The sequence below is a fragment of the Paroedura picta genome, chromosome 8 (assembly GCF_049243985.1).
Source record: "Paroedura picta isolate Pp20150507F chromosome 8, Ppicta_v3.0, whole genome shotgun sequence".
Classification (NCBI taxonomy): domain Eukaryota; kingdom Metazoa; phylum Chordata; class Lepidosauria; order Squamata; family Gekkonidae; genus Paroedura; species Paroedura picta.
The window spans coordinates 7,640,186-7,659,629 of NC_135376.1; the positions used below are offsets into that span (position 1 = coordinate 7,640,186).

The window sequence follows — 19,444 nt, forward strand, 5'->3', positions numbered from 1 at the left end:
ATTGGCCGTTTGTTGACCAATCAGCCAATCAGGTAGGCTGTCCCGCCCCTGGCCACCTCCCCCTCCAACTGCTTCCACAAGGAAGACTAGCCACCAGCTCTACTGGCCTGCCTCCAGACAGTAAGCCTGCCAGAGACTGAGGGCTCAGAGGCTGGGACAACCTGGCTCGGTCCCAGCCTTGGCACCACCCACTGGCAGGGGGCATGAAGGCCCCGAAGGTCAACGGCCCTACAAATGCCATATGCTAGCCCAACTGGGGCAGCATCAGGCATACAGTTTTTACAGGGCCTCTAAGAGGCTGTAAACGAGCTGGCTGAGCAAGGAGAGAGGAAGGGAGGGAGAGCGTGACCTCTAAGGCTGTCCATGGCCCAAGATATGCCTGCCCCCTAACCTGGACAGCTTACCTTGCCCTCCACTTCCTGTCCGGGCCCAGTGCCGTCAGTGATGCCGGGGGGGGGGGGGGTGCTGACCTCCCCAGTCTCATGTGGGGCCAGAACCACCAGAGGCCTCCCTGCACCCTCAAGAGCGGGGCCGCCTCCCAGCCCAGCACTGTCAGGGTAGTTGAAGGGGTTGCCAGCCTCACCAACCCTACATGGGGCCAGGGCCGCCAGAGGCTTCCATGCCACCTCCCAATCGCTTCGGAAGCAGGGCTGGCACCAAGCCAGGGGCACTGCTCACTTCCAGCCCAGTCCCGGGCAGGATACGAGGCGAGGCCCTCTCTAAAAGACGTGCAGGATCAACCGGTGCAGGATCAAAAAGACACTCACAGCACAATCCGCTTTCTATGCACTGACTCCAGCTGTGAAACAATCAAGGCAGCACAACCGAACAATGTAACATTAGAAACCATTTACACAGCAAAGGGTGCAGCATCTGTTGTGTTCAAACAAAACCACCTGCTTTGCTTCTTGGAAAGAGAGGGACCTGGCCTCAATACCTGCATTCAGGGAGCAATGCTTAGATTCCAACGAAAGGATACGAGATTCTAAAAAAAAATGTCACGGTGGATCATGCACAAGATTAGCTAGCAAGTCGTATCTACCCAGGGGCGGAGAAGCGACTGGTGGAACATGGGCAAGCCACATGAATGACCCAGTCCACCAATGGCCGACGCACATGTGCCCATAACAACCCTATAAATGCAAGGTGTCCAAACCAGAATCAGCTCTGATCTAATCAAGTCGGCACGGATCGATCAATTTCAGAGAGCTCTTTTTAAAAAGCAAACCTGTAAAAATCGGGCAGTCTAAAACTCCACAGTGTCGTCCCCCCCCCCCGGGAGCTAAAACTGGCCTTGACCAGGGGCGGGGCCTTTTCAGCTTTGGCCCCGGCCTCGCAGAATGCTCTACCTGAGGAAATCAGGGCTCTCCGGGATCTTGCACCATTTCGGAGGGTGGGCAAAACTGAGCTGCCAGGTTGAGGCCAGGCCCAAAAATGCTGCCTTCTTCAGGTGAAACATACACCAATGGAGACCCCTCCAACTACTGAGAAGCCCTATAGGAAATTCAATTGTAGGTGGGGGGGGGGGCGGGTGTTTAATTGCAATATTGTATAGTTTTATTACATAATCATAGAGATGGAAGGGACCTCCAGGGTCATCTAGTCCAACCCCCAGCAGAGTTCACAGAATTCACAGCTACATGCCCACCCACAGTGCCCCCAATTCCATGCCCAGATGATGCCCCGTCCCCCAACCTTCGCCTAAGCTCATAAAAATCATCATTTCTGTTGTGGGGCTCTCTAACCTCTGCTTAAAAACTTCCAAGGAAGGAGCACCCACCACCTCCCGAGGAAGCTTGTTCCACTGAGAAACCACTCTGTCAGGAACTTCTTCCGGATGTTTAGCCAAAAGTTCCTTTTGAATTAATTTCACCCCATTGGCTCTGATCCGACCGTAAGATTTTACACTGTTGTGAACTGCCTCGTGTGGATAGGATGGGGCAGCCCAGAAACAAAATATTTATTAATTTATTTATTAAGAAAGAAAAACGGCCCCTGCCTTCTTTTCATAATCCACGCTTCTAATACTGGCAAGCCTTCATTTACTTTACACTTCATGCATTCTTGGTACGACGTCTATCCCCAAGCGGTAAGGAACAGGGACACGTTTCCGAAAGCAGCTATTTTCCCCCGTCTCTCTAGCCGCATCCCTGCATTGTGACCACATCGGAGACGCTACTAACTGGAACGAGTCACGAGGACTCGGGTTCCGCAGTGTCGCCACAAGGTGCCCTCTGCAGCCGGCACCCCACTGGAGCCGAAGCCAAATCAGCCACCCGTGAATTACGGCCAGCCAGGAAGGGGACCAAAACCGGAGGAATGAGCTACCTCCACGTAAAGGTGGCCAAGCGAAATAAGCTCCCCCCGCCCTCCATCCTGCTGCTGCAAGCACCAAATCCCATCTTCGTACAAATATAGCGGAGTACAGCAACCGAGAGGAGAGCAGCTGTGGGCCGGTCTTGAAGCGAAACCTGTAATAAGCATGGAATGAGCATATATACCACAAAGCCACACCGCCAATTGCTCGTCGCTGACGCAAGAAGCTCTCTGACTGCTCCTTTTGCCGCTCTTTTGGGTCCCTGGTTTCTGTCCTGTGCTTTCTCTGCGCGGCTCGTCGAGGGGGCTTTTGCAATACGGGTGGTCTAAGAGCTCTGCGCCAAAAACATCCGCGCTCCCGGGCCCTTCGACTTCCATCTGGCTGCAACTGTCCTCGTTCTGAACCAGCTCCGCAGACCCGGGCCCGTTGGCAAAGCTGTCCGGCGGCCCGGGATTCGTCTTGCAGGGCTCCAGAACTAACTCGTCGGCACCCATGACCCCGTGAGAATCCCCGTCGTCCGGGCCCGAAACGGAAATCTCTTTTTCCGACACGGAGATGACGACGTCGCCGGGACAGCCGTCCAGCGAGGAGGGGGCCTCCCCCATCTCCTCCTTGTGCGCTGCCACCTCCAGCCCACAAGAGGCCGCTCTGAGCGACTGAGGCACGCAGAGCTCGGCGACGCCATTTTGGTCCCTGGAGGCGAGGTCCTTATAGCGGACCTCGCTGCGCTGCGACGACCCGTCCCGCCCAAGGGACGCCTCTGGCAGACGTGTGCGGCTCTCCTCGACTAATGGTCCTGGCATGAGATTGTTCATATCTGACCAGCTGGGCGGGTTCCGGGGAGAGCTGCTGTCGGATCTCCAAGGGGGAAAGAAGGGACAGGAGCCGCCTGCAAACGCCTCGAGGGCCAAGTCCTCGTCTCGTCGATCCCGGGCGACTTTCTCCACCCAGCTGAGCTTGTTTTTACTCGACCTGCAAGCTTTCCCTCGCCAAAACTTAGAACGGCATTTGAGGATTCTAACCCGAAGCTTAACCATAGAAAGTTTCTTATACATCATAAATGGAGATCTGCTTTGTAAAGGACACAGCTTAAATGGAGGCCTTCCCCTAGTAGTCAAGAGGCCCCGGGTCCCGCTTGGCTCCGGCCCTTGGCAGCAGCACTTCCTCCTTGAGTTATTCAGAACGATGACTCCGTGGCTCCTGCCATTATGGCTCAGCCCAGCACCGTGAGCGAGGCTAACCTCCGTCACCCCTACAGCCGCGCTGTTGACCTCAGGGCGGTATTGCTTGCCCGGACAGAGCTTGGAGTCTGTTTGTGTTTGTGAGCCACGGTGTCCCCTATGCAGCAGCTCTCTTTGAAAAGGTTTGCTACTGGCCAGACTCTCCGCCAATAGAAACGGGCCTTTGGCTCTGCACCTTGGGAAGGTTCTCCAGGGCACTGCTTCCAGGAAGGTACCCTTTTCAGCACATGCGCAGGCGTCTGCATTTAGGAAGACTTCAGGAACCCAATTCCGCACAAGCCCCTTTGTTCCGCATGGCTTCAGCCGCTTCCAGCTGCCCGGCGTCCAGGTGCTGTGCTGCCGCCTCCTTTTAAGCAGAGGGAGACGCTTCCTTTGGAAGGAGCATGGCCTCCACCCCCCGAAGCCCACGGTCCATTTTCGGCAACAGCTCAGCAACCGACTTCTCCGCTGTAAGTTTCTTCTATGGTCTCTCATTTTTCTGCTGCATGGTGATCCTCAGGTGCAGCTGAGGCGGAAAGAAAAAGAGAGAGGCGTTACAGGCCAGACAACGCACAAGTTTAAAGTCAAAACAACAACAAGTTGGTTATTATATGCCACTTTTCTCTACCCGAAGGAGTCTCAAAGCAGCTTCCAATCGCCTTCCCTTCCTCTCCCCACAACAGACACACTGTGAGGTGGGTGAGGCTGAGAGTGCCCTGATATTACTGAAAAAGAAGAAGAAGAGTTGGTTCTTAGATGCTGCTTTTCTCTACCTGAAGGAGTCTCAAAGCGGCTCGCCTTCCCTTCCTCTCCCCACAAAAGACAACCTGTGGGGTGGGGGAGGCTGAGAGAGCCCTGATATCACTGCCCGGTCTGAACAGTGTTTATCAGTACCGTAGCGAACCCAAGGTCACCCAGATGGCTGCATGTGGGGGGAGCACAGAATCAAACCTGGCATGCTAGATTAAAAGCCCGCACTCCTAACCACTACACCAAACTGGCTCTCTCTCCTCCGGCTATGCAGCGGTCTGAAATCGTAGATCCTGACACGCAAAAACGTTTCTGAACGGAGATGCAGCCAGGGGTCTTGTATCTATAGCTTCCTTCTTGACCCTTATAAGTGCCGTGCCTGAATTGGCCAGACCAAAAATCCCCACCCCGCCCTGAGCCTCCGGGGAGGGCGGTATAGAAGTATGATAAATAAATAAATAAATAAAATAAATAAAATCTAGTCCAACCCCCTAATTATGCAGGACACTCACAACCCTCTCACTCCTCCACTGTCACCTGCTACCCCCTTGAATAAACGTATGCAGCAAATAAGGCTTGGAAATCCCCATGCAAATGCCACCAGCTCCTCATTTGGCAACCTGCATTCCTACGTTGGGCACCAACTTTGCCACGGCCTGGCATCAAGCCTCAGGAAAGCCATTTCAAACTTAGGGCCCATCTTCAGGAAACAAATGCAAACTCGGAAGTCACGGCAGGAAGCCCGAAATGCTATTTTCATGCCTGACTCTTTATTCTTCCGCTCTGGTCTCAGAAACCCAAGCGCTCATGGCCGCTCTGTCCATCCTGCCCTGGGCCACTGGTCGTTAGGAATGCAGCTCACTGCTGGCAGCCAGCGCACCGGTCCCATGGGGATGCGTGTAACCCAAGCGCCAGAAGGAGGAAAAGCCAAAGGTGGCTGCTGTTACAACTACAGACACAATCGGCCTGCGGCGAAAATCACCTTTGTGGGGCACAATGATGGCTAGCATCCCTTCCACCACCAGCAGCCCTGGGCAAAAGAGGGAATAGCTCTTAGGCACCACCGAATCGCTGCACAGAGAGCTTAACAAAACAAGTCAGAAAAATAAAGGACAAGGAAGAAAAGAAGAACAGGTAAGCACTGGGGCTGGAAGACACACGGGAAGCGTTTGATTGTTTCAGACGGGCCCTGCGATGGATGCTCCCCAACGGGAACCCCAAATGGCTGGCCATGCTCCCCCCTCTCCTCCGTTTTAATCCTTGCAGTCACCCCGTGAGACAAGGTGTGACAGTTTAGGCTGAATGAGTGGGACTAACCCAAGGTCATTCGGCAAGCTCCCACTCTGCTGGTGAGTTCAACTTCTTTAGAAGTTTTTAAGCAGAGGCTAGATCGCCATCTGACAGCAATGCTGATTCTGTGAACTTAGGCAGGTGGGGAGTGGGTGGGCAGAAGGGGCCATGCCGACGCTTAGCTCTTGATGCTTCGTTCTTGTGGCCGTTTCTTGTGTGCCAAGGGAAATGCTGATCACCACTTTAGGATCAGAAGGTGCAATTCCTCCAGCCCAGACTGGCCAGGGATTCTGGGGGCTGGGCATCATCTGGGCATGGAATTGGGGTTCCTGTGGGTGGGTAGGTAGTTGGGAGTTTCCTGCAATCTGCAGGGGGTTGGACTAGATGACCCTGAAGGTCCCTTACAATAGCGATCCCCAACCTGTGGGCTGCGGACCACATGTGGTCCGTTGACTCATTGGAGGTGGGCCGCGAAGGACGCCTTCTCCCCCCCTCCCCCGGCCCTTTACTTCATCCCCCCCGGCCCTTTACAACACACTTCGGGTGTCATTGTCTCCCATCACTCCCAGCGAATGCTGGCAGGGGCTCATGGGAATTTTAGTCCATGGACATGTGGAGGTCCGCAGTTTGACTACCCCTGACTTAGTCTCTCAAAAGGAAAGGGCATGCCAGTTCTCAGACAGCCAATGCCGACTACCCATTCCAGAACGCCCAGTGTACACCAAGCGCTAGATCAAAGCACAAGCAGAAGGGAAAGTTCAATGCATTGGCCTGTTTTCATTGCCCAAAGAACACAGAGCAGCACAGAGAGGAAACCTTCATGTGTGCAAAATTTCTGCATATTCTACAACTCACTGGAACCTTCCCACAGCTACAAAGCTCCAACACCTTCTTCCCAAGGAGCTGGGCATCCAAGCACAAGTTTCCATTTAAACCTGAATCTATGCCGTTAAGTATATGCCCCGAATTTTTTCCTCCTCATGTCAGGAATCTATTTTTCTACACTACAACGGCGGCAAGACTAGCCAAGAATTGGAAATCCCAAGATATACCAAAGATATTGACTCTTGGCGAGACAACCTTGCTGACCGGGCAAAAATGGCAAAACTTACATCTACGGTAAATCAGATGAAGAATTTCAAGAGCAGCAGAGCTTCTATTGGGACTATCTTACTAAATAAAGCGTGAAACAAGAAAGAAAAGAATGGGGGGGGGAGCAAGGGGAGGCAAAAGGAAGGGGGAATATCGTGTTTGAATCTTCTTCTTTATTTTTCTTTCTGTATATTCTTACAAAATAAAAAGATATATATTTTTAAAAACCAAAGTGCCCACTAATGCAGGCTGGTTTTTTGGCCCCGTTAAGGATTTAAGCAGCAGACATTTTGCGTGTGCCGGACCGCGCGTTCTGCAAACCAAGGCATACCATTCCAAGACCAACATTTGCTAGCTGGCCGCCTCGCCGGCACAAGCAAGCTCTAAAAGGAGAAGTGGCCGACTTACTCAGCACCAGAAGCCTGGGAATGTGAGGCCAGAGATCTGAGCATTTTAATTACGCAGAGCAACACAATTATGAAAATAGGGGGTGGGGGGGGAATCATAAAAACTACTTGCAAAAGATCTTTCTTGAGAGATTGCTGACTTTATGTAACAGGCTGAACACGTAAATACTCCTGAACTCCTAGCCTGAATTTATTTTTTTATTATTCACAAAATGTAATTTATTTATAATATAATTAGACTTATAGGATGCCTCCCCCCGGCCCAGCTGTCTTTGTGTGATGTACATCATGTTAAAATAACATAAAGTATCATAAAATAGACAGTAGAACTGGCCTAGTGTCCTTACTAATAGCCTCTCCTGCATTTTTTAAATGAATATCAGAGTATAGATGTTACAAGGTCCCTCAGATCCTCCACCTTTCTGCCCTCATCAGGGCCAACGAGGCAGCTAACAAATTAAACATCCATACTAAAATCTTAAAAAAAAAAAAAAAAGACAATTAAATTGAAATCTGTTCCACTTAATATTTCTGGTAAGGCCTTGGAGGAGCATTTCTCATGGCTAAAGTGCCACTCAGCCCTTAACATCCACTCAGGGCAGCTGTCCTGCCCCTGAGTGCTTCCTCCCACAACCGGCTTGCCTGTCTGTCCCCCACCCCTGACCACACCCTCCTCCTGCCACAACCCTCCAAGGCTCGGAGGCTGCAGATCCCTGCTGCCTGAGAGCTGCCCCTGCTGGTGAGTTCCCTTCCTAGGAGCCTCCAGCCTTTCCAGGTCCTGCGGGGAGGGAGAGACCATCCACAGAGTTCTTCCACCCCACCGCAATCTAGTGCCCGTTGTATTCCTGAATGCCCTTAGTAGTTAAGACAAAATGCACGTTGGGTATCAGTTATGTGCTATAAAGTCATTTCTGACTCAACGGCCTCCCAAGCATCCTAGCTCTGGCCTTGCTAAAGAGGGCCTTTGTAGTCCTTTATAGCAGTGGTCCTCAACCACTGGGCTGCAGCCCTGTGCCGGGGCGAAGCTCCCTCTCCCTACCATCCCCCCCTCCCGCAGTGAGAAACTCCCCAGGCCGCAAGCAAATTAGCCGATTAGCTTGCAGCCCGGCAAGCTTGTTTCTGCGGGAGGGGGAGGAGAGGGAAGCGCGGCCACCGGCGCAAATGCACATGCGCAGCAGGTCCGTGCATGCGCGTTTGCACCATGCGCAACCACAAACGCGCATGAACGGCAGTTTCACGCATGCGCGCAATTGCCGTGCATGCACGTTTGCAGCCGCACATGGCACAAACGCGTATGCGCGGACCTGCCACACATGCGTGTTTGTGCATGGGCTGCTGCGCATGCGCAGTGCCTGGATCGCCCTCCCCCCACCTCTCCGCAACCTGAAAAAGGTTGCAGACCACTGCTTTATAAGTCAACCCATCTCATGTTGGTGTTCTCTTCTCCTACTGCCTTTCAGCTTCTGGTATTTTCCAATGGCTCCCATATACTCATGACGTGACCAAAACCCCCACAGAAACAGTGAAAACATTAGCAAGGAAGAAAGGATCACTTTGGTGGGGCCTCTTTTGCCTACAATGGCTAGCTCAAATGCTTTACGGCACGATTCCAGGCATGCTTAAGGCACAAGGTACATGTGGATACCGTGGGACTTACTCCAAACAGACTCACACGATCAGCGCTGACTCTGAAAAGACCTGCCCTGGTGGGGTAACCAGTAGCCGGTTTCAAAGGACAGACGACGGGGCTACAGCACTGAGATTTGCAGCAGGCTTAACCTTTGCAAGCTTTCCTAGGCAAACTAAACGTGTCAGCTGGTTCTCGAAAAGCAAGGAGGGGGAGCGGCGTGAGAGGGCTCCGGACATCTGCTGCAGGCAGCTCATCCCTGTGCTGAAGAGTTTTAAGGAAACACCAAGAGGAGAGCCTGTTTCGTTTCCTATTCCCACAGAGCACCACCAAGAGAATTCCTGCCCATCTCCAAGATCTTACCTTGCAGAACCCATGCACTGGAGCAGCGGGTGCAGTGACCTCCGCTAAGAAATAAAAACTCGGATGTTTCTAACAACAGAAGTGTAATTTATGCACAGCGCGAAAGCTTTGGCGTGGCTGCAGAGTGTTTACCCGAACGCCTAGTACTGGAGGAGCTTTCATTCAGTTTTCTCTCCTGAACGCTCCACAGAATCAAGTTATCTGTGTCCTTCAGATCCGTTCTGGCCCTCCAAGCAGTACAGGGCCTTCTCTTCTGACCCTGCGCTTCAAGGTCTCTGCACAGGATTCTTTGCCAAGTCCAAATTTATTATAGTAAATCTAGTTCATCGATCTTGCATATTTATTTTGACTTGTATTAAACAAGAGCTAGAAAGGATCTCATGTCATTTTTATGTCCTAAAAGCAAACAAAATACTTTGACTGAAATATTCGATGGGGAATGTTAAATGTTCAAATCCGTTCTAAGCTTTCTAGAAATTAATACTTGCTAATAGGAATCAATGCAATGTCATACGTACTTCCTTTACACTGCTTAAATTTAAGAAAAGCATGATAGCACAAAAAAGCTGTAGACACATACATTTCAGCTGACTCAAAAAACTGCCCATGTCCATGGAAATGGTTGTCCATTCATCTATTTCAACAGGAGGAGACGGGAATTGTAGCTTCTGTTCTAAGCCAACCTGAACCGCCAAACGAATGAATAACCTCATATTTAATTTGAATGGCATCCAGGGGTAGTTAACCTGTGGTCCTCCAGATGTCCATGGACTACAATTCCCATGAGCCCCTGCCAGCAAACACTCGCAGGCGCTCATGGGAATTGTAGTCCATGTACATCTGGAGGACTTCACGTTGACTACCCCTGGTGTATGTGGTTTCATCCCTCAACCCATTTTTAAAATCAAAATACCTCCCATGTGTTCTCACGTAATTCCTAGAGATACTTACCTAAAAGCCTTAACAACAATTTTGAAACTGACGGTCTTCACTAACTTTGAACAGACACTAGTATAGCTTACTGTCATTTTGAGCTCAGTATATCCAAGGCTGAACTCAGCTTTCCTCCAGAGTCACCTTCTCAACAAATATCCATTGATCATCTTGTAGGACTGGCATGAAGCTGTGGGGTTTTTTGCCATGAAAATTGAATCACGTATCCCTTTAGACCAGTGGTAGTCAAACTGCGGCCCTCCAGACACCCATGGACTACAATTCCCATGAGCCCCTGCAAGCATTTGCTGGACATCTGGAGGGCCGCAGTTTAACTACCCCTGCTTTTGACCGCTGCAAAAATACAATGCTTTCCCTGTCCCTATTCACTTTCAGAACATCTTACTTTTGACCACCAAAACCACCTCATGTGGTCACCTAGATTCCTGGCCCGAGGGAAGCTTGCCTGGCCTCAAACAAGGCTTTTCGGTCCTGGCCCCAACCTGTTGGAATGAGTTCCCAGGAGAGCTAAGGCCCTTGACCGAACTATCACAGTTCTGCAGGGCCTATAAGACAGAGCTCTTCCGCCAGATCTTTGGTAGAGGCCAGGGCCAAGGATGATCACAGCCCCCCCCCCCCAAGCCAAACTTGAACATCTGGCTGATCCTCATACCCCCAAGGGGGGGGGGAGCACTGGAGGGGGGGGAGAGAGTTTTCACTGCTGCCAGAAATTGTGATTGTTATATGGGAGAGTTTTAATGAGGTCTTACTGGATTTTATGTTATTACCTGCCACAAGCTGCTTGTGGGAGTGGCAGGCTATAAATTTAAGAAAAACTAAACAAACAAACTTTGGAACCAAAAGTAATTCACATCTCACTGAACTCTGGCTTCCTTTTCCTCAAATCCCTCAGTTTGCTTCCTGTTTGCTCCTGGCTCAATACAAATCCCCTGCCCTTACCTTCCAAACCTTTCACGGCCCTAACCTCTTATCCACTGAAAATGTTTTCTGTGCCCCCTCCCTTCCCTGCTCTTGTGCCCCAATGGATCCTTGGCCATGAACGTCACACCTGCAGGTCTGTCGCCCTCAGATATCTGAAGGACCTCCGCCCTCTCTACCCCCTTTTGCATCCAGCACTGTGTTCCAGAACACCCATGTGATGCCACTTCTTTCCCATTGTTCAAATTACTCAGCACCAACCTTCCCTGCAAACACTTTGGCATGACCTCTCTTGCTTCCTTCTTCTGTTCAAGGACCCTGCACTCAGTAAAGAGCCATGCAATGTAGCTAACAGAGAATCAACCTCAGTCCATATCACGGTGCTAATATCTACAAATTTAGGTTCAAGACCCCAATGAGACACTTCACCTATGCCCAGCAAATGATTATTACTGTTTGGATTCTAGACCACCTCTAGGTAGTTCACAGCATATTAAAAAACCTAGGTAACAGTATTTTATTATGTTCCCCAGGAGGAAAGACTGTGTCCCTGCTCTGCAAACTCTCTTGATCCAACCCAGCTTATTATTTTGGATTGCCGGTTTCACATGACTCCTCGCAGTGAATTTTCTCTTCCCCATTTTTCTGCAGGGAACTGGCAAATGAAGAAGTTACACTTCGATTTCTGCAAAACCATCATTCTGCAGAGACCACGCTATGTGTGGGTGAATCCTTGCTGGAAGCATACCGGCTGGAGCCAAGATATTTCAAAGCAATTTTTGATGTGGAACATCTACTGGTGCGGTCCCTGTAACGGAAATGATAACGGATAGAACTTCCGTTGTCCCATCTTAGGGAGTGCGCCAGTAGAGGGCCCGCAGCAACGGCACCAGAGCACCGAGGCCCACTTGTTGCTCTGGCGCCGCCATGGTTGGCAGGTTTCAAAGGCCACTCCTGCCCTCTGAGGGGTAGGAACGGCCTTGGAAGACACCCGCCAACAGCTGCAGTGCCAGAGCAACAAGTGGACCTCAATGCTGGGCCTTGCTAGTCTGGCGCCATGGACACCAGACTCCCAAGACCACTCCCACCCTCTGGAGAGCAGGAGCAGCCGTGGAAGACTGGTGGAGGTGTAAGTGGCAAGCGGGCCTTGGTGCTGGGGCTCACTGCTCTGGTGATGCGGATGTCAGTCTTCTGAGGCTGCTCCTCGGTCTGCTGAGGCTGAAAATCCTTGTTGGTAGATTTTTTTTAATCCACTTGGTTTGGTCATATCTGTCATCTGTCAGTCATCTTATGTCAATAAAGGTATCATTAGCAACATGGGGCTTACTTCTGAGCAGGCTGGCTTAGGAGTGCCCTCACACTCATATACATATTAAAATCCTTAACATTCAAACTCCCAAAGAGATAATTTGGTGTAGTGGTTGGGAGTGTGGAATTCTAACCTGGCAAGCCGGGTTTGATTCCCCGCTTCCCCACATGTAGCCAAGCTGGGTGACCTTGGGCTTGCCACAGCACTGATAAAACTGTTCTGACCGAGCAGTGATATCAGGGCTCTCTCAGCCTCACCCACCTCACAGGGTGTCTGTTGTGGGGAGAGGAATGGGAAGGCAAATGTTATCCACTTTGAGTAGAGAAAATCAATTCTCTAGGAACTAATATAACTAATTAGCCATCTAACTACCCCCACACACACACACACACACAATTTATGCCATTGTTTCTTTCTCCGCCTGTTGGACACGGCAGATATGAAAGAAAGGAGTGGGAAAGCACTGCAAGGATTGGAAGGCGGCCCTTCTGTAGATCGCCCTGGTCTCAATCACAGGCCCAGTGAAAAAGCCCTGCTTTTCAGGCCCTGTGGAAGTGTAATGCACTAATCGCAGCTGCTCCTTGGTAAGCAAGATCTGGCCAAGTTTATCCATACTGTGATCACAACCAGACTGGGCTACTGCAATGTGCTCTCTGTGGGGCTGCCCTCGGAGATTACTGGAAAGTCAGTTGGTGCCAAGCCTAAATGAGAAGACATTACAGATACAAAGAACATATGGAGTCAGTAATAAAAGTTGCCCACTGGCCTCCAGGGACGATTCAAGTGGTGAGTTATTACACTGAGAGCGCGGTTTGTGTAAGTAAAGGAACGACTGCTCCAGTGTACGTCTGCCTGTCAGTTAAGATCTCCTCCTTAAGCCCTCCACTGTTTCAAAAGTAGGACGGATTCTACCAGAGGCAAGATCTCCTCTACAGCCATGGAATTCTCCCTACAGAGATCTGTCAAGCCCCACACTGGCTAGTATAAGCCGTGAGATGAAACGGCACCCTCCTCCCACCCTTGCTCCCAAGCCTTGTTCCTGCAAGGCCATGCAGATTTTAGTCTTAAGACATATATATTTTTAATAATTAATGATAGTTTCGTTAAATTTATTTCTCACCCTATCTCATGAGACTCACAGCAGGCTACAATAGGATGAGAACATGTACAGTTGTAAACAAAATAGGAACGCAAATAAATACAGTGAACCATAAGCATTACAATGAGTTCAACTGATTGATGACTCTTCTATCATGGGGGGAAGAGGAGGGATCACAAAGATGGCCATTTCAGTTGGTTCGTGGGTTCTGACAGAGAGGCCAGTGGATCGTATGTTTCACAGGGCTCAACTATAGGCCTTCCAGGATAGCTCTCTCTTACGAGCCCTGAGGAACTGTCTTGATTTATCATCTGGTATTGTCCTTTGTTGTTGTTGTTAGGTGCAAAGTCGTGTCTGACCCATCGCGACCCCATGGACAGTGATCCTCCAGGCCTTCCTGTCCTCTACCATTCCCCGGAGTCCATTTAAGCTCGCACCGACTGCTTCACTGGCTCCATCCAGCCACCTCATTCTCTGTCGTCCCCTTCTTCTCTTGCCCTCAATCGCTCCTAGAATTAGGCTCTTCTCCAGGGAGTCCTTCCTTCTCATGAGGTGGCCAAAGTATCTGAGTTTCATCTTCAGGTATTGTCCTTACCAAGTATTAATTTTACGTGCACTGGACGTTGCCTGGGAACCTTTCAGGATGACCGCTGTGGGATAAAAACTGTTTAAGTCTGCACTAGTGGCATTACACAAGGAGCTGGGGGGGGGGGGAGAGACTATTCTGCATTCCTTCCACTCTAGGCCACTTTGAAAGGCCTAGGCTTCACCTTGTGAAGAGCGCTCCCTCTCAACCCTACGTATATTTACAACAATGCCAGTCCTACAATTCAACAGGACTTCTGGACAAGCAACAGTCCTTATGACTCCTGAAAACACGCTCCACCATAATCACCGCCTTTTTTCTCTGCACGTCTTCCACCCATCCGCCAAGGCAATCTTCAAAATCACAACCATTAATAAGCAAAATAGCAATGTTCATTCAAGTCCATTGGTTAGACTTCAGATCTTGCAGGAGAACATGAAACGGGAATAGTTAAAGGGCAACTGAGTTCTCATAAGCAGCTTCAGCCTTTTGGAAACCCTGCCTTCTCCTCCCCGCCGCTTTCTGCGAGGAGCAGAAAGCAGTGGTTTAAATCAGGGGTGGTCAACCTGTGGTCCTCCAGATGTTCGTGGACTACAAATCCCATAGGCCCCTGCAAGTGTTTGCTGGCAGGGGCTCATGGGAATTGTAGTCCATGAACACCTGGATGACCACAGGTTGACTACCCCTGGTCTAAATGGCTCGGACCCATTTAAACCAAACAGCTGTGTTTTTTTTGTTTTTTGTGAAGAGCACAAAGCATGTAGTAAGCCCACGTTTTCTGATCTTTGTGGACTTATTATATATATATATATATATATATATATATATATATATATATATATATATATATATATATATATATATATATATATATATATATATATATATATATATATATATATATATATATATATATATATATATATATATATATATATATATATATATATATATATATATATATATATATATATATATATATATATATATATATATATATATATATAAACAATACAGATAACTCAGGAGTTATAAACAATAACAATACAGTGTCATTGCATCAAAACGCACGGAGATTCTTCAGTCGCCAAGCCCTGCCATCTAAACTGGCCAAGTTCGTCCAAAATTCACGATGAACTTCAGTTTGTCAGCCGGTTCATGCCCATCCCTACGCATAAGTTCACAAATGCTGACAAGCAGAACAAAGTACAACCCTACCCTGCCACCCACAAAACGGTCACTGATGGTGCCCCAGCTTACACAACCTATCTCCTTGTAACCTTCTCACGTGGTTATCGGGCAGCAAGTCAGTACGCTGGGTCCTTGCTAATTGAGATCATGAAGCGCATCAACTAGACGGCATTCCCTCACAAGATAGAGCTCTCCCAGAAGCAAAACTGAGAGTATATTTCGAAGAGGCAAGATTTACTGGAAAAGACAATAATACTAGGGAACATTGAAGGCAGCAGGAAAAGAGCCGCGATGAGATGGATTGCCCTGGCAGCCTTCAGTTTGCAGGAGTTACTCAAGCAAGGACATCAACAACAGGATGCTCTGGAGGTCATCCATTCAAAGGGTCACCACAAAGTCAGAAGCCGCTGCCTAACAAAGCTTCAGCAAGATCAGCAAGGGCTTCGAGCGATGTTTTCCCACCCAAACAAGCAGATTCACTCACGGGCGCAGCAAAAAGCGGTTTTCATGCAACTAAGAGGCAAACACACAAACAAGCTAAGCGCATGCCGTTTTATCAATGTGGGAAGCCGTTTACAATAGTCTGTGGAATCTTGGTGTAGTGGTCAGGAGTGCAGACATCTAAACTGGTGAGCCGGGTTTGATTCTGCGCTCCCCCACATGCAGCCAGCTGGGTGACCTTGGGCACTGAGAAAACTGCTCTGACCGAGCAGGAATATCAGGGCTCTCTCAGCCTCACCCACCTCACAGGTGTCTGTTGTGGGGAGAGGAAGGGAAAGTGAATGTAAGCTGCTTTGAGACACCAGGTAGAGAAAAGCGGCATATAAGAACCAACTCTTCGTATTTTCTTCTAACACTGCCCTGTAGTGCAGTGGTTTTTTTTCCCTCCTAATACCATGACCCTTTAATACAGTTCCTCATGTTGTGGTGACCCCCAACCATAAAATTATCCAGGATTTCTAAGTTCAGTTCTGCCTCTTGTCCCACCATGCCGATCTTGCTCTTTTCTGCTGCTCCAGACAGACGAACGCTCTATCGCGATCTACCTCACAAGGCTGTTGTGTGGATGCCCCCCCCCAGCCAAGCTGCTCGCCCTGCTGCAACCCTGTGAACGGGTCGTCCTACCCCCAAAGGTGTCCCGACCCCTGGACTGAGAACCACTGCTGTAGTGCAGCTTCATATCTACTGAATTCGCTTCTGTTCGACTGAGGCTAAAAAGAAGAAGAGGGGATGACAGATCACAACCTGTCGCTGCTCCCATGTGACTTCTTTACCTCACCAATATGAACGGCACACTCTCCTCTTCTTGGGAGAGGCCTAAAAAGAATGCAGACAAGGAAATTATTTTATGTGCAAACTTACTTTATGTGCAAACTGGTCCCCAGTTCTCACTCTTCACTTTGGGGGAAAGCAACAAGACAAGCAGACAGATTCTTTACACCAGGGGTGGCCAAACTGTGGTTGTCCTGAGGTCCATAAAGCACAATTCCCACATGCTGGCAAGGGCTCATGAGAATTGCAGTTCATGGACACCTGGAGACCCACAGTTTGGCCACTCCTGCTACACAGTTCTTGTACTCATCTGTCACCAGCTGAGCACATTGATACACACTCTGTGATGGAAAGTCCTGTTAAACAGTACTCCAGAATGACAGATCTGGATATGATAGAGCCTTCAATGCATCCTGGAAGCCTTTACTTCCATGGCACACTTCTGCAGGGCAAAACTCACGGTAATATATTTATAATTATCGTTTGCTCTTCTCCCCTGTGGGGACGCAAAGTGACTTGACGTTATTTTGTCCTCACAACACACCTCAGGGTGCCTGACTGTCCCAGGGTAATTCGCCAAGCAATCACAGCTAGCTGGGTAAAAGCATGGATGTCTCCTGGATCTTAGTCTAATGCCATGACCGCTATACCTTTACTCCCTTCATTTCATACCCGACCTTTCTTGCCAATGAGGACCGTAACTGATTTACATTGTTCTCCTCTCCTCTTAGGACCTATACCAGGGGTGGCCAAACTGTAGCTCTCCAGATGTCCATGGAGTACAATTCCCATGAGCCGCTGCCAGTGTTGGCAGGGGCTCATGGAAATTGAAGTCCATGGACATCTGGAGAGCCATGGTTTGACCTAAGGAGAAAAAATCAGCTGGAAGAAAGAAATGTTATTCTCAACTGCATCCTTAACATCACTGAGTTCCCTATAGCCAACAACATACAAAACGCAAGATGAAATATCGTTCAGTCCTTTTCCCTTCAGGTCCTCCTTTGGAGCGCATTTCCCCCCCAGAAAGCTTTTGGACCAAACCCTTTAATCCTCACCTTTAACAGTACCATGCCTGAAAGTACATTTCCTCATCAGTTATGACCCTTGCCTTCATTATTCTCATCTTCCACCAGTGAAAACTACGGGATATACGTTCCTGCAGGCAGAGAGGAAGGAAGCTAGCTGTTCTTATTTATTGGCTTACTTTATTTACATCCTTTCCTCTCAATGGGAACCCCCTCAATCTCCACGCCTCCATTTTATCCTCACAACAATCCTGTGAGGTAGGTCTGGCTGAGCACATACAACTGTCCCACTGTCTCCCAGCAAGCTTTCACGGTATGAGTAAAGAAGACGAAAAAGAATTGCATTTTGGTACCCAGCTTTTTACCATCAAAAGGAGCCTGGAGGCAGTTTACTATTGCCTTCCCTTCCTCTCCCCACAGCAGAAACCCTGAAAGGCAAGTCAGGCTGAGAGAGTTCTGAGGGAACTGAGACTGGCCCAAGGTCACCCAGCTGGCTGCCTGTGGAGGAGTGAGGAAGCAAACCCAGTTCTCCAGGTTAGTGGTTAAGAGAGTGGTCTCTCTTAACCACTACACATACAAATAGGGCTTTGAACCTAGCCTTGCCCAAATCCCAGCCCAACTCTTTAACCACTACACCATACTGGCTCTCTATCCCCTCTTGCAGAGCCCTACCTGCGGGAAAAGCAACGTGCAAATCAGCCTTACAAAAGCCCTTCTCTTCTCACCCGAGACGGCGACCCCGGGCTCCCATTCCTTCCCTTTCTCCTTCTCCAACACAAGGCCGCTCCCTTGGGCTCCATCTCAGCCCCCCTGCCCCGAGGCTGCCCCTGACCCTTGGTCCCTCCGAGGTAGCTGGCGGCGGAGGCCGTGGCCTGCCCGAAGGCGAGCAGCTGCTGGGCCACTGACCTCCCCCCCCCATGCACACCCACCCACAACCACGCCCCTGCAAGGCAGGCCACCCGCCCGCCTGCCTCGCCTCCAGAACCCTCCCCTTGCGGGAGGAACCAGACCCCGCGGAGGGGCGAGGCCTCCCAGCCTCAGGCCACTTCTACAGGCGGCCGAGGGGCTATAGAGGCATGTGGGGCCTATGGAGGAAGGGGGCGGAGGGCTATGGAGTCAGACCCCCCCCTTCCCTTCTTCCCCCCCCCCCCCCAGGGCGGCCCTACCTTTGTCGTTGGGCACATCCCGGCCGCAGCGCGCGCGAGTGAGCGAGGGCCCCGCCGCCCCTCCTCCTCCTCCTCCTCCTCCTCCTCCGCGGCGGCCGGCAGCGACTCGGCGACGCCTCACGTGGGCCGGGCTCCCAACCTGCGCCGCAGCGGCCGGCCCAGGGCGACGACGTCACTCGCCGGCGACGCGAGCTCCGAGGGGAAAGGCGGGGCGCGGGGGAGAACGAGGACGGCGGGGAGCCGGAGGCGGCTCCTGCGCGTGCGCAGACGAGGCGGTGGAAGAAGGGTTTTGTAAGGGGGGGTTCCCTTTCCTTGCGCGCCTGCGCGGTGGTGGTCGCGTTGCTAGGAGAAGAGGGGCTTCTGTCGTTGGGCCTGGCCCAGGCTTAAAGGAGCAGAGGTATCCTTGTCAGTAGTCGTTGGAGGAGCGTCAGAACAATTTGATTGATTGATTGATATTAATTGATTGCATTTATCGTCCACTCTGTCTTTGGAGACCCAGGAGGGGATTAATGTTAAGGGGTAGTCAAACTGCGGCCCTCCAGATGTCCATGGACTACAATTCCCAGGAGCCCCTGCCAGCGAATGCTGGCAGGGGCTCCTGGGAATTGAAGTCCATGGACATCTGGAGGGCCGCAGTTTGACTACCCCTGTGCTAATAGAATAGGGCAGGTTCCACTCACCGAACCAGAGGAGGCCCAGGGATTCCTACTACAGAGCTGAGAAGCCAGCTTGCTTTGTGAATATTGTTACATTTTTTTGTCTCATTTGGGCACCTGGAAATCTCATTGGAGAGCAGCATTTTGTTTTGCCTCTGACAAGTGGCAAATCCTGGGAGAATCCCCAGTGTTGGAGAAACGG

The 19,444-nt window shown here is 50.4% G+C and overlaps 1 protein-coding gene across 2 annotated transcripts in view; it reads right to left on the minus strand.

The window, feature by feature from the left end:
• Positions 1–18,737, minus strand: part of SENP5 (SUMO specific peptidase 5) — a 40,484-nt gene extending 21,747 nt beyond the window's left edge. Inside the window, exons 1-3 of one of the 2 annotated variants that reach the window (XM_077348259.1) lie at positions 18,587–18,728; positions 17,451–17,551; positions 2,502–4,063 (exon numbers count right to left, since the gene is read on the minus strand). In XM_077348259.1, the coding sequence (XP_077204374.1) occupies positions 2,502–4,032 (1,531 nt within the window). In that variant the 5' untranslated portion in view covers positions 4,033–4,063; positions 17,451–17,551; positions 18,587–18,728. Of the gene's footprint in view, positions 1–2,501; positions 4,064–17,450; positions 17,552–18,586 lie in introns of both variants that reach the window. The other variant, XM_077348258.1, reaches the window with a different exon arrangement.
• Between the last annotated feature and the right edge of the window lie 707 nt (positions 18,738–19,444).